This window comes from Peromyscus maniculatus, chromosome 1 (genome assembly GCF_049852395.1).
Source record: "Peromyscus maniculatus bairdii isolate BWxNUB_F1_BW_parent chromosome 1, HU_Pman_BW_mat_3.1, whole genome shotgun sequence".
Classification (NCBI taxonomy): Eukaryota; Metazoa; Chordata; class Mammalia; order Rodentia; family Cricetidae; genus Peromyscus; species Peromyscus maniculatus.
The window spans coordinates 91,877,371-91,892,617 of NC_134852.1; the positions used below are offsets into that span (position 1 = coordinate 91,877,371).

General features: G+C 51.1%; 1 protein-coding gene across 3 annotated transcripts in view; it reads right to left on the reverse strand.

Annotated features, from left to right (window-relative positions):
• Positions 1 to 610: 610 nt before the first annotated feature.
• Crtc3 (CREB regulated transcription coactivator 3) overlaps positions 611 to 15,247 on the reverse strand; it is a 111,233-nt gene continuing 96,596 nt past the window's right edge. For all 3 annotated transcript variants that reach the window (XM_042278741.2, XM_076545824.1, XM_076545821.1), the window contains exons 10-15: positions 14,068 to 14,285; positions 10,379 to 10,677; positions 6,612 to 6,812; positions 6,445 to 6,525; positions 4,196 to 4,298; positions 611 to 3,661 (exon numbers count right to left, since the gene is read on the reverse strand). In XM_042278741.2, the coding sequence (XP_042134675.2) occupies positions 3,453 to 3,661; positions 4,196 to 4,298; positions 6,445 to 6,525; positions 6,612 to 6,812; positions 10,379 to 10,677; positions 14,068 to 14,285 (1,111 nt within the window). In that variant the 3' untranslated portion in view covers positions 611 to 3,452. The remainder of the gene's footprint in view (positions 3,662 to 4,195; positions 4,299 to 6,444; positions 6,526 to 6,611; positions 6,813 to 10,378; positions 10,678 to 14,067; positions 14,286 to 15,247) is intronic.

Here is a 15,247-nt window from a genome sequence, read left to right on the forward strand (position 1 = left end):
GCTGACTGCTTGGGGTGGCCATGCTGGGTTTCTGAAGGTCAAAGGCCCAGTGTGGGGAGCCAGAGCAAAAGGAGCTTCCTGAGGGCATCCTGGAGGCTACTAAACCTGGGGACCAAGTCAGGAAGGAGGGAAAAGGAGCCCGAAGAGGCCAAGCATGCCGAGAGAAGGGCAGAATTCATGGTGGGTCCAAGAACAAGGTATGTGTGGACCAGAGCTGAGATGGAGGGATCTGAAGGTACTGGCCAGAGGAAGATTTCTGGGGAAGATCTCAGGAGTCACCCCTAACACAAGTGCTCAGTGTAGCTGAGGGAGTGCACCTCTGAAGGAGAGGGCAGAGGGCATTGGGAAGAGGGGTCAAGGCTGGTCCTGGACAGAGCGGGTGGGGCCTTCAGTGGAGGCAGGAGACCGAGCCGCCCAGGGGACCCTGCCCTTGTCACCCAGTTTCAAAGGGACTGTGTCCCTTGCATTGGTCATGAGAAAGCTCAGTAGGTGAAGGACCCAGTCAGAGAACTTCAGAAACCAGGGACTGCCAGCCATGCGGGCAGAGACAGCCAGTGAAGTTTCCCACCAGCCATTGCGCCCAAGGTCGGAGAGAAACGCGAACAGCAGATACAACCATACTGTGCTGCTTTTAATTACGAAAGATGTAAAATGATGCATTATAAAACTTGGAAGCTACTTTATACAAAGTCCAATCTTTCAATATTGCTTGACAAAGGGCCGGAGCTGGGACGCTGGCAGGAAGTCTGATTAGCTGCTGGGATGGCCCCATCCTGGAGCGGTGGCGGCAATGCTGGGAACCATCTGTGCATAAATCAGAAGAGCCCTGGAGAGAGCGAACAGGAAGTGTCTTCAGATACGTGCCCGAGCATGACTACACCACTTTTCAGCTCAGAGGATACAGTAGACTTAGGAGAAGGGAGCAGGGCAAAGGAGAACCGATCTTTGACAGGATCGAAACATTTCTCCTCACACGCACATCCTAGAACCCACAACCGCTACACAGCAGGGAAAACCGAGTACAGCTGGTGTGACAAAGTTAAAACATTGAAAAGGAGGTCTGGGGAAGCCTGTAGCCACTTCAATGCTGAGGCCTAAGCCAGGCTTGTCACAAAGGCAGCAGCGAGTGCAGGTGTACATGACTGGGGTAGGCGACACTGTCTCCTGGTGTCCCCGATACTGCCTAGACAAGGTGGGCTCTCCAGTGGCTTAAAGCATCTCCCATGGGAAGATCAGGCTGGTGGGCCTAACAGCAGGTTTAATTCAGTGCTACACTGCATTGTCTTTTTAGCTACTTCCCCATAGGTTGGAAAATACCCCAGGGGCAGGGCAACTCAGGGTATGAGGTCTCGGGGTCTCCTATTACAGCGCTGTCTTCCCCTGATGCAACAATCCCACGGATAAGGCACGATGCAGGGAACAGACTGAGCTGGGATCCCCTTTCTCTAGACTCTGCCATCAGCACCGATCCCTGCCTGAAGGCTGAGCTCTGATTTCAGGGGCCCCTGACATAAGAGCTGGCTTCCGTGGCGTGGTGGGGTGCTGGCCAGCAGGAAGAGTGCAGAGTGACTAAAGTCACCCCGCTCTGGGGTCTCAGCTGAGCACAGGAGAGCTCCACTGGAAACGGTGCACAAGCAGAGGCCGGTGGCATCTTCTGGGGGCGGAATCGGGTAGACAGGATCTAATTTGGTCTCCCAATTCAACAGCAGAGACTGAGGTAAAGGGGAACACGAAATTCTTGGGTCCTAGAGGAAGGAGGAGTATGGCACCATCAGGGCTGTGAAGGATCACAGGGAAGGCCTGAGAAGAGACGACGCAGACATGGTGAGGAGAGGTGCCGAGCAGCCTCCTGTCTGAAGGCTCCTCTTGCCACAGGCACACATGTGGCGGCTTCTTTCTCCTTCATCCTTGCCTGCCCGGGTGGAAACAGTCATCGAGCCTCAGGAAGGGTGGCAGCTGCTAAGACTCCCCTTTAGGGTGTCTTCCCCTCCCCCATCTCCTCATGCCCGGCTCCTCCCCTGCATGCTATGTGGCGGCACCACTTTGCCCACTCTGGGCTGGAGGCAGTGGTGGCAGAAGCTGGTCCAACTATTGTGTGACATGGTGTTAGTGCCCAGCCAGAGTCCCGGGAGTCAGGCCTCATTCACGATAAACTCGATTCTGAACCTCAAAGCATGCACCTCTACTGTAGGCAATTTAGAGCGAAACATGGATCTGAGTAGGAAGATTTTGCTGTGGGGCCTAGTGAAGACCCCAGGTCCTGCATGTAGGGGCTTTGGTGTGCCCAGCCATTCCGGATGATTCCCACCTAGCTGCTGAGGGACACAATCCCAAGGAGGATGGCTGCAGAGCCTAGTGACAGATGTGGCCATCTCGCGTGTTAAGGCATATTCAAGTGAGTATGAATCAAGGCACCAGGACGAGAAGGGGAGCGCTGAGCTTAGGCAGGGACTAGCGGCGGCTCCAGGTCAGACTGCCCACCACGTGGCACTCTCATTCACTCCCCCACGGCTGGGGCCACACCCAGCCACACAGCACGCACTTCTACCAGGCACTTGGTAGGCACGAGGGGTCCAATAAGGAACAAGGCACAGCTTCTGCCCTCTCGGAGCTTACAGCCTAGTGGGATGGCATTCAACAGAGGAAGCCGGGGAAGGAAGGGGCAGTTCAGGAGTCCCAGCAGCTCCATGGGGGGGGGGGGGGCTGCAGAGTGGCCGGCCTAGGCTGGAGGACATCTTGGGCAGGCGATACCCACAGCCTCCCAGAAGGAGCACTGCCTCTTGAGACTCGCATTCCAGGGAACTTTCCTTCAGCGAGCAAGCGCGTCTCCTTCTCCTCCTGTCTGGGAAGCAGCCGAAAAGAGGTCACAGACTGGGAGAAGGCAGACGGAGCTCCGTTTGTCTCCCTACAGCCTGCCCTGGGACGGGCGGTTAGGCTTCTTCGTTTTCATTACGCCAGCGGGCAGAGCAATGGCTAGGCCCAGAATATTCACCAGCTGGAGGTGCCTGGCCTTGGTGGGCAGAGAGAAAGGCATCATGGTGCTCTGGTACCAACTCCGCAGCCTGTGGCCTCCCCAGGACTCCTACGCTGGGTCCCATCTTCAGTGCTGACTGGGATCTGTGGATGCTGTGGAGGCTACCTGTCCCACAGCACTGTCTACGCTGACACATGGACTAGACGGCCAACAGACAGAACAAAGGTGACAGACACACAGCTTCCCAGTCGTCGGACGCTCCCGAGTAGCTGGCTTGCAAGCAGTGAACTGGGGCCACAGGCCAGAGAGGCAGGCTGCAGCTGTGTCCAGAAAAGCTACGACATCTGAGCTAGGACGGCAGTGGAGAGCCTGGACAGCATGGCTCGCTCCCTCCGTGCGGATGGCTGATGTCAGGGTGTCGGCTGGCTCCGTTCTAGCCTCTTCTGGCCGTTTCAGTCCCCTGCTCACTGTATTTAGCTCAGAGCCGGTCAGCTCGAAACGTCTCCTCCACAGAGGGGTCCAGCAGGCCCATGTTAGAGTCACTTAACATGCTGAGTCCATCCAGGCTCAAGGGTTCGATCTGCAGCTCCTCTTCCAATGGAAAGGGAGTGTCCATGTCCAGGCTGACCTCGGGCATGCCCGACAGCCCCCCACTAAGGCCTTTGAAGAGGCTGGCACTTGTGTCTTCTGGAAGGAACAGAGAGGAAATTCAGAGACAGAGGACTGAGACTTCTACAGAGTGACCGTCCCCAGCAGCCTATCCTGCCATCTTCCCGGACAGGCCAGCAAGCATCACCTACTCAACTCCCCGGCCCACAGCGCTCGCCTCTGGAATCAACATCTTTCTTTTGGACAGGGTCTCATTCTGTCTGTAGCCTAGGCTGGCCTCAAATTCAAGGGGACCCTCCTGTCTCAGCTTCCCAAGGGCTTGAATGACAGACATGCACTGCCGTGTCCAGCTAAGTCTGATTTTTTGTAGTCTTCCCGCCCCCTTCTGAATGGTTTCTCGTCACCTGAGACCAACTGTTTCAGAAATGTGTTGATCACCAGGACTTTCCTCATTGTCTGCCTCCGTCTCTACGGCTGGCCACCTGCATCTTCAAGTCAGACAGAGTGGGGTGTGTGTTTCATTTACAGAATGTGGTATGATCTAAACTATCTTTCGGAGGTCAGCACACTGAAAGCGGACCAACATGAAGCTGAGGGGTGGCGCACACTCACCTGTCAGGATGCTGTTTGGGAAGTTCCCACAGTTGGAATACGGGTTTGGTCTCAAGTGGAAAGCATCGTGTGGCTCTCGGGGACTCTGCTGCACCAAGGGCACCTGGAAGCATCAAAGCCACAGTGGGCAAGCACTCTGCTTCCGAGGTGTGTGTGAACACGTGCAGCGCGTCCCCACACTGACCCCCACTCCCTTCTGCCCAGGATCCCGGAAGGCTATGTGTGTGAACACAGGCAGAGCCCTCCCTGGGTATCAGGAGGGGCCAGTGAGGACCACAGTGCGGACGGCTTTTCTCTGCCCACACACTCCTGCTACATGACCCCAGCAGACACCAGTGGCCACAGTTCCAGATTCTCTCTGAGTCTCGGATAGTTCTGCTCCTCAGCTTCACCGAGGCGCGTGGGAGCCCATCAGAGGTCCCTCTGTGCTCAAGGAACAGTGGGCGCTCTGGCTTCTGGGTAAGTAAGAGAGTGAAAAAAACCTTCCCTTTGCACCTGGCCAGCACCTCTCTAGACAAAGCCTCTGAGGCCTGCTGACAAATAGGGTCTGATTTAGGAATTTTTGCTGAAATTAATTTTCTAGACTATTTAAAAAAATCTCAGAAGAAAGAGCTCCAACACTTTTGAGGGAAGTGCTGGTCCTCACCGACCTGATAGGGCTCTTCATCAAACAGTGAGATGGGGCAGCTGGGCGCTATAGTGCTCGCCTGGCGTGTGTGAGACCCTGGGTCTGATGTGATGATTTTGCATCACAAAATACCAAACAGTGACAGCACCAAAACGAGAGGTGAGGCCGGCTCCGCCGGCCACAAGGAATCAACACAGGGACTTGGCTATGGCTATCTTTAGTTACGTCACTATTAGTAAGTTCTGGAGGCAGGTCAACCCTCCCTTCTCTTTTTAATCCATCCTGGGGCCTGGCCTATCTTTACTAAATACTATTAAAAACACAAAAGCAAAAGAAAGTGGATGAATGAAAATACCCTGGGGAAGGAACTTCCATCCGGGTCCTGAGCCAAGTTCTTCTAGAAGGTCACTCACTGAGCTGGGCATTGCACCAGCCCACAGACACCGCGCTACGCTTCCTTCTAATGGCTAGTGCAGCCAGGGCTGAGTCTCCTTGTCTTCCAGACTCCCCAGCAAAGAGGCTTATCAGTTAGCTGATACGGTCCCTTGTGTGTAGATATGTACACGTGTGTGTGTGTCAGTGTGCATTAGTCAGCTATGGGCCCTTGTGTGTAGATATGCACACGTGTGTGTGTCAATGTTCATTAGTCAGCTATGGGCCCTTGTGTGTCGATATGCACACATGTCAGTGTCCATTAGTAAGCCATGATCCTTGTAGGTATATATGTACGTGTGTGTGTGTGTGTGTGTGTGTGTGTGTGTGTGTGTGTACCATGGGTCTACTCCACAGATGCCTTCTACCTTTATATTTAAGACAGGGTCTCTCACTGGCCTGGAACTCGCCGGCTAAACTTGACTAGCTAGCCAGAATCCCTAGAGACCCACCTGTCCTTGTCTTCCCAGTGATAGGGTTACAAGTATGTGCAATCACACCAAGAATCTCTTTCTTTTCTCTTTTGCTTTTAAAGACTTATTTTTATGTGTAAGTGTTTGCCTGCACATATTTTGTGCACCACATGCATGCCTGGTGCCTGAGGAGGCCAGAAGAGGGCATCGGATGCCCTGGGACTGGAGTTACAGATGGCTGTGAGCTGCTGTGTGGGTGCTGGGACCCACACCTGGGTCCTCTATGAGAGCAGCAAGAGTTCTTATCTGTTGAGCTCTCCCTGTCTCCCCTCCCTCACTTTGAAAGGGGATCTCATTAAGTAGCCCTGGTAGTACACAAGGTTGACCACAAACTCACAGAAACCCGCCTCCCTCTACCCTCCCAAATGCTGGGGGGTTAACAGCACACCCCTACACCTGGCATCCACTTCGTTTTTAAATGTAGGTTTCAGGGGTGAGACTCAAGTCCTGTGCTTTATTGATTAAACTCTCTCTCTAACCCTGTGACTAGAGTGCTATCAACCCACCACTGTTCACACAGTCCCTCTGCTGACCCCACACAAGGCATGAGGCAGCCTCACCAGGACCGCGGAAGAGGAAGGACGCAAGGCCCTCCTGGCCACGGGACACAGCTGAAACAGAAGGAGCCTAGTCTCTTAGACTGAAGGCTCTACATACAGAACAGCCCTGGTGGTGCAGTTTATACCTCGGGAAAGGCGGCCAGGAGTGGTCCTTACCTGTGGAGGAAAGGCAGGGCTGGACCTCAGGGGCTGTTGGTCAAAGCCCACATCTGGGAAGAAGTTGGTCAGAGATGAGCCCTTTGGGAAATAAGGAGGTCACTAGAGGTGGAGTTGGTTCAGGGTGAAGTAAGCACCCAACCTCACCATGTCCCCCGGGGCCTTACCTGGGCAGCGAGGAGCTGGAAGTCCGACTGTGGCAGGGAGGAGGCTGCCTGGGGCTGGTGGGCAGGTGGCTCCTGGGCACGGGGCTGCTGCAGGAGCGGCTGAGGCGGCTCCTGGGGGGTGGGGTACGGGGGCGGTGGAGACACTTGGGCTTGAGGTTCTGTGGGCAGGAAGGAAAGTGGGCTTTGCTCTGAGGAAACCACCTGTGAAACAAACCAAGGGACGCATTAGCTTCCCAGTGATGAGGTCCTTCTCCGGGGTAGGAGAGTGGAGGGGAGGGGAGCGCCCGGGCTCCCTGACATACTGAGATGGCCTGCCTCTGCTCCTCTGAAACACATCTCAGCTTTACGCCCCTGAAAGCATTTCCTATTGGTGACATCTCTATTGTTTAAACGAACAAGAATACAGGCAATTGCCTCTGTTTTCTCAGTGACAATAATGCCATGCTTGCTGTTGAAGCCACAGCTGCTGGAGAGACGGAGGACTGAAAAGGTACCCAGCTGCGCTGCCATCTAAACGAAAGCAAGACACGAACACAACACTACCAACAGTGAACCCCAACAAACAGTACCACAACCATGAACACCACCAATGGGAGGAGAAGACAGCCGGAGAAGAGAAAATGGCGACCCAGTCTGCGAGACAGCAGAACCCAGAAGGCCACGAGTCAACTGTCATCCAAGAAAACCCAGAGCTAATCTGAGTCATGTGACCCCATCCCTCGCGCTCCGGACTTGGGGACAGTAGGGAGCAGGGGCCGACGTTAACCCAGGAGGGTCTGGCCAGAGTTTCTGTGAGGGGTGATTAGCTGCCCTCCCTGATGCTGGCCAGGGGAGTGGAGGCTGGCTCTGCAGAGAGCAAAGTAAGGCCTCTGCCTGCCACAGGTGAGCCATCTTCCTCCGACTTGGCTCCCAGAGACTGCTCTCCAGACACAAACCCAAGTATCACACACTAGAGTGCTGCTCAAGGACTTTAAGCCAGCCTGCGACCTCTCTAGAGAGAAGTACCAGAGCCTCTGACAGAAGCTCCCCACAGAAGGGAGAGACGGTTCTGCCATGAGCTATATGCCTCAGCAAGCTCCTACTCCCAGAGCTGCCTGTCAGCAACTCAGGGTCTTGTTCGTCAACGGGAGGGGAGAACCAAGGACTGTCAGAGCACCTCATTTCCAGGTGGGCAGAGGACTGGCATGATCATCAGAGCCCAAACTGACACAGACCAGGAACATGGGAAGGAAGAAGTATGGGAGGAGAAAATGAATTTACAATGCCGGGCGGTGGTGGCGTACGCCTTTAATCCCAGCACTCGGGAGGCAGAGGCAGGCGGATCTCTGTGAGTTCGAGGCCAGCCTGGGCTACCAAGTGAGCTCCAGGAAAGGCACAAAGCTACACAGAGAAACCCTGTCTCGAAAAACCAAAAAAAAAAAGAAAGAAAATGAATTTACTATCCTAACATTTAGGCCATTGAAGAAAGGCTTACCTTGGCCTGGTGTGGTGGCGCACACCTTTAAGCCCAGCACTTGTGAGGCAGAGGGAGGCACATCTCTGAGGCCAGTCTGGTCTACAGAGAGAGTTCCAGGACAGCCAGGGCTACACAGAGAAACCCTGCCTCAAAAAACTAAAAATAAATAAATAAACAAATAAATATAAGAGGGAAAAATGAATGAACGAGAAGTGAGAGAAGAAATATGGGCATTTCATGATGTTCAGCATTTGTTCAACAGGAATTCCAGAAGGAATGGAGAAAAATTAAGAGAAATGTCATTGAAGAAATAATTAAAATTCCCGATGGACATAAGTTCCCAGACAAAAGAAACTCAGTGACCCCCCAGAGTGACTCATGCCAAGCCACATTATCTCAAAGTTTCACAATACTGGAGACCAGCAGGACTATCCTAGATGCCTCCAGAGGCATGAAGGAGATGCCATTCCAAGTCTGGAGGAGACCAGTCAATACCTCTCAAGTCCCAGAGGGAAGTATCTCAACTCAGAGTTCTCTGTCTAGCCCAACGATTAACTAAATGGAAGGCACTGTATAGTCATGCAGGGCACCTGTGCTCTTTCCCCCACGTTTACAGAAGATCTGTTTTGAAATGTGGTAAGATTATTCCAGTACCAGAGTTTGGGCTTGAATTAGCAACACACAGCTAGAAAGCTGGATCAGCAACTACGAAGAGCAGGACATTAACATCTGGGAGCAAATCAAACGATCACTTCGTCGTTATTTCATCGTGTACTATGGGGGTCAAGTCTGACTACACAGACACCACATATTGTTCTAACTGAAATGATAATAAAGGAGCAGACTGAGTAAGGTGTGTAAAAGGGGCTGTGGGAGTGTTGAAAGAAAGCTAGATCCCAATCTTGGATGGCAGGATGTCCTAGATAATGCTTAACAGCAAAAACCGAGAAGAAAGTAAGCACGAAATAACATGTTTATAGCGAAGAGATTAACTAAAAGGGTAGGAAACAGCAGACTCTGGGCAGTGAAGCCTGTGGTTAATGGTTAGGAAAGACAAGCCCTTCAGAACTATTTGTCTTTTGAAACTACATGCATGAGTAAGATTTTTTTAAACCTAAAAATTAAATAATAAATAAAAATATTAGCGAGTCAATGTTCTCTACCCTTAAAATGTAGCTAGAAAGCAAGATCACTTTTATAGCTCATAAAATAATCTCACAAAGAAAAACTAAAAGGACTCCAGTAACATTTTTGAGGTAAGAGCGTTCGAGACAGGGTTTCTCTGTGTAGTCCTGGCTGTCCTGGATCTCACTCTGTAGACCAGGCTGTCCTCGAACTCACAGAGATCCACCTGTCTCTGCTTCCCGAGTGCTGGGATTAAAGGCTTGCACCAACACCACCCAGCAATCCAACAGCATTTTAAAAAATTAAACATTTTTAAAAATTCCCAAATGCTGTCTCATCTTCCCCGGAAGAAACGGCTCCCACTCCCAGCATCCCATCGCCAGTAACTGGCAGAGTGACTAATAACCAGGTCATGTGACTTCTTCCCTTGTGATCTACCAAGTCCTCTGTGCAAACCATTACTCACTTACATGAAGCAGTGAGTAGTTAATGATGCTATAATGTATCTAGGGTGTGGTAAATGGGCCAAAATATATTTATCAGTGATTATGAAATGGAGGAACGCCCAAAGAGTTGAGTGTAAAAACAGTCAGAAGCCCAATGGAACACCCTCTACTCCTGTAGTGGTGGTGACCCCCAAACAGGCCTCCTGCTAAGCAGACTCCTTTTAGAGCTGTTACCCTCCTCATAGCTAGCAGTTCACAAAATGAGAGGAATGCTTCTCAGGCGGTCACAGGGGGAGGAGGAGGAGGGTTAATGCACCACAGAGGTGCCAGGACACCCAGGGGTTGGGGCTTTTCTCTGGGGCTTGCGGTAGTTATTAGGTCAATGACTGGTTTTCTGTGCACAGTTCGTGATTTTAACCTGGTTTCCCTGAATTGCCTTTCATCTTTCACACCCCACCTCTTCCCCCAGCCCCAACGTCATGAGTTAATGACTACAGATTCTTTAGTATTTGCTTAAGGGCAATAAGTATCACAAGCCGGCTATTAGAACATCGTTAATGCATCCTGCCTCACGCACACCTCTGCTCTCTTAGCTTAGGAATAAGGCAGAAGTGAGTGTATTGCAGTCTCGGGGATGCGCAGTGTAGTAACAATGGACCAGGCCCAAATGGCCCAGAGGAGGAAAAGCCATCACCCCTGCTCAGCCTGTTGAACGGAGGCGGTTCTAAAGTCTTCTTCACCTGGGAGGCAGGGTAAGGGTTCAGCGGGCTGCTTGACGAGAGCTGTCTGCTGAAACCTTGATGTACGTCAGGGCCAGGAGAGAGCGTGAGAGGGCTCACTGGAGGCTGCCTGCGCCGAGAGGGGCCGCTCAGGTTCGTGGTGGGAAGGGACGGGTTGCTAAGGGAGAAGAGTCTAAGTGACGGGTGGAGAGCAGACGCACTGGCCGCAGATGTCTGTGGGTGGCTATTGAGGGATGAGGATAGCGTGATCTTATTGAGTGTGGCTTGGATGGAAGGGTTACTTCGAGAACTCTGGAGACCTGCAAGATAACAAATTACAAGTTTCTTGTTAGGACTGCAGATCAAAGCTTTTGTTTCCTCAAGAGTAAAGCCAACTCCCCACTAGCTAGGTGATGACTGTGTGTGTGTGTGTGTGTGTAGAAGTCTCTGGGCAGCTCTCCTACTGGAAATGACTGGGGTGTACCAATGGAAAGGAAAGGAAAGAGCATACATCTATTGCTTCCAAAGAGGAAAAACGCTGAGAAAACAGCCTTGGGGGAGCTGGAGCAGGTGAGTAGCAGTGAGGTCTACTCCACCTCAGGGAAAGGAGCCTGAGGCTACATAACCCTCGATTTGCAGCCCCTAGGGCATGTGCCCATCACATGGCCTGGATCCTCCATGACCTTCGGTAAACATGTCCCCACACTCCACCTAGACCTCTTAGCCTTACAGTCCCTCACTCTTGGTTTTGGCCTCTTCATAAGCTGTCTGCTAATAGTGTTTCCAAACTCAGGGAAAAGATGTTTCTGACAGTCCTGTTCCTTTGAGGTGCAGCTAAGAGAAGAGTTCCAGGAAGCTGGGACCCCGTTCTGTGCCCCACTGGACTGTGGCACTCAGCTCAAGCCCAGACGGAATGACTCCATTCCGTGAACAAGAAAGCTGCTGCTGTTGCATGTATTTCAACAATGCCACAGCCATGGTTAGTTCAGTCCACCGCTCTTGTGCTAAAAGCTGAGAAGCAGAGGTGTGTGTTTATGTTGATAAAAATTTGTGTGTGTGTGGGGGGGGGTCAGGATAGCTCAGTGGCAGAGCACTCGCCTGGAATTCTTGAGGTCCTAGGCAAAATCTCTAGTGCCATGAGCAAAACCCAGCCAAACCAAAGCAGAAACAAGTAAGAATAGCCGCCTGCAATCCCAGCCCTTTGAGGGGGGTGGGGGGGAGAACCAGGAGTTCAGATCTGCAGGCTGGAGGCCAGCCAGGGACACGTGAGAATGTCTCAAAAAAAAACCCCAACCAAACCAAAACCAGGGCCAGCCAAATGCTCAACAGGTAAAGGCCCTTGGTTCCTTGACTTCTAATTGTGTACTGTGCTTGCACGTGCACACACACACACCAAGTAAAACTACAACAAAAAGCAAAACATTGATAAAAATTGTGGAAATGAAGAAATTACAAAATCAACTATTTTAGCTGGCAAAATTATGATGATTCAATTAAATTATTATTATTATTATTTTTAATGGAGACAGGGCATCTATCAGGTAGACCGGGCCTGAGCAGAACCTGATTTGTAGCAAAGGATGACCTTGAACTGCTGAAATTCCTGCTTCTACGTCACAACTGCTTGGAAGGAGGCAGGTGTGGAACACCATACCTAATACAAAATCACTAATTTTAAGACTGCTTATCTACTTAGTATGTATGATGTGTGTATGGTAGCACACGAGCCATGGCGCACGTGGCGGTCAGAGGACAACTGTGTGGAGTCAGCTCTCTCCATCCACCTTTATGTGGGTTCTGAGGATTAAACTCCAGTGGCCAGGCTTGGCAACAAGTGCTTTTATCTACTGAGCCATTTCACAGGCTGAAAAAGTCCTTTCAGAGTTAGAAATGATGGTTACAGTAGACTCCTGATGGTTATCTCACCACTCAGTCAATGAGAACAGGAGACCCAGGAGCTTGAATAGCAAGCAGAGCTGAAGGTCTGAATACTGACTATAAAAGAAGCCTCCTTCAGAAAGAAAGCTCAAATATTTTTAAAAAACAAGTGTACCAGGCCTTTTAAGACAAGTAGCTCAGGCTGGCCTGGAACTCGTGATGCATCTACCTCAGCTTTTTACATTTTTAGGATCTATACTTAAATATTTTCATGTGTAGGAATGCTTGCATATATATATATGCGCACCATGGGCATGCCTGGTGGTGGTGGAGGCCGAAAGACAGCATCAGATCCCCTGGAACTGGAGTTACAGGGGACTATGAGCCATCGTGTGGATGCTGGGAACTGAACCTGGGTTCTCTGCACAGAGTAGCAATGGTCCTCTTAACCAATGGACCATTTCTGTAGCCTCTGTACCACACACTTTAAGGTGTACATGACACTATAGAGCTAGACACTTATCTATGGTCTTCTGAATCAAGCGGTGTGTTCTGAAGAAGGTGACAGTCAATGACTGAACACGAGGTTTGGGCTAGAAGCAATGGGTAAAGCCTACAGGTGGCAGCTTCCTCAAGACCCCAGGGAGCTATGGGGGATGTTGTTTTGTTTCAGTGACCCTGGGCATCATTGCTCACTGGGAATTCATCTGAAAGGGGACCTGCCCAGGCTGAGTCGAGAACTCTCAAAGGGTTTAAGAGTTCCTGTTGAGAAACAAATCAGAGAAACTCGGAGCTAAGAGGCTGGTGTCTTCCTAAAGAGTGTCCCAGGTCCTCAGCACATCTGGAAACACCCTGCATTCCAGACAGTGTCACGGAGAGTTTGCCCACGTGTAACTTGATTTCTAAAAACTCAGTCTTACGAAATAAAAGATGGCTTATTATTAGATGCCACCCCCTCCAAAAATGAAACAAAACCACCTCCTAAAACAAAAATAAAGGTGGCCTCTGCAACCAGCAGTGCAAAACGGAATCCACGCTGCTCAGCAGAAGTGCCATGGCACCTCTGGAGACAGGCAGGGAACCCTAGGGGCCACTCCCAGGTGGGCAGGCTCTGCTCTGCCTGCCGAGTCTCACTGAACCCAGAGTGGAAACCAGAAACCACTTCCTCCACCTACAGACTACCACGGAGGAAGCCTTCCAGATGGAACATTCCACAGCAGCGCCTCAACTGGGGCTGCACCACACCACCACAGGAGGAGTGCCGCCTGCTCTGGGTGGGACAGGAACAGTGTTGATTCAACATGCAGTTCAACATGGTTCAAGCCTGCACAGCGACCCCACACTACAAGTGACATGACTCCAGCCAGTGCCACGTCCGTAAGCACTTGGATATTGCTGAACTGTAGTAGATTTCTACTTTAAGTATTTTCATCGTGCCCACTGTACATTTTCTAAAATTTTTGAAATCCAGTGGGGAACCGGGGAGAGCTAAGGAAATGGAGCAAATGATAATAATGATTAAAAGACCACCACGTGCTGATAAGAACTGCTAGCATTGTTGGGTTGGCATGGAACAGCACCTGTCTCTACTCCCACACACTCCTCGCCAAGCTCTCTGCATACAGGGGCTTGCGCAGACAATGAAGAACGAGGAGCAGCTGAACTGTTCCGATGCTTGTCAGACAAGCAGAACTGGGACCCCAGAGCAGACACTAACCAGTCTGAAGGGCACTATCATATGTCACTGAGATGTGGTCACTGTCACCGAAAGATGCACCAAAGAGACACACCAGGGAACACGGCTGAGGCCCTTTCTACAGGGGAGTACTTACCAGAGGAGTTTCTTATGCCCAGGTGAGTCATAGCAGCTGGAAGATTGCCCACACTGTTCCCCACACTCATGCTACCAAAGAGGTGGTCGCTGGTGTCCAGGGAGGCTGGGAGGGGTGCTGAGTAGTGGAGGTTGGTGAGATCTGGTAATGACCCTCCGGTGTTCAGGGTCCCCAGGAACGGAGAGAGGCCGATGTTCTGGCCATTATGTGGAAAAGCACTAAAAGGAGGGAAGAAGGATTACTGTCTACAATGCGTTTGGCTGTTGGAGAATGGGACACACAGGATGCCCTTTCCACATCGGTGAATACAGTCTCTGGAGACCCTGCCTCTCCTGAGAGTGCGGGCATCGGCTTATCCTTGCTCATGAAATGAGACAGAAGACCTCACCTACGCTTCCCTGACAGGGTGTTCCCAGGCAGATTAGATTATGAATGCTGAAAGTTCTCTCACTGCATAAAATGTGAGATACTATGGCATGTTTAGAGTTCTTTTTGCTACCTTTCTAAATTATTTTTGCTACCAAAATCACACAAAAAAGCAACTCTATACCTCCTAGGACATACTGTTTTGATTACATTTCCATAAACTTTAAAAACATAACTTTCATTTTCTAAAGATTTGCTTTATTTATGCTTATGTGTGTGCGTGTGTGTGTGCGCGTGCGCGCGCGCGCGCGCGCGCGCACAAGTGCATTGACAGAGTTGCAAGTGCCCTGGAAGGCCAGAAGAGAGTTGTGTTGGATAATAGTTTGTTTTTGGTTTTTAGAGACAGGGTTTCTCTGTGTAGTTTTGGAGCCTGTCCGGGAACTCACTCTGTAGACCAGGCTGGCCTCAAACTCACAGAGATCCACCTGGTTCTGCCTCCCGAGGGCTGGGATTAAAGGCATGTGCCACCACTGCCAATTTCTTAACTGGTGCTTAATGGGGGAGGATCCAGCCCATTACGTATGGGGCCATCCCTGGGCTGGTGGTCCCGGGGTTCCATGAGAAAGCAGACTGAGCAAGCCAGTAAGCAGCACCCTCCATGGCCTCTGCATCAGCTCCTGCCTCCAGGTTCCTGCCCTGCTTGAGTTCCTGCCCTCGCTGCTTTTGAGGATGAACTGTTGTTATATGGAATTGTAAGTGAAATAAACCCTTTCCTCCCCAAATCGCTTTTGGTCAAGGTGTTTTATCACAGCAA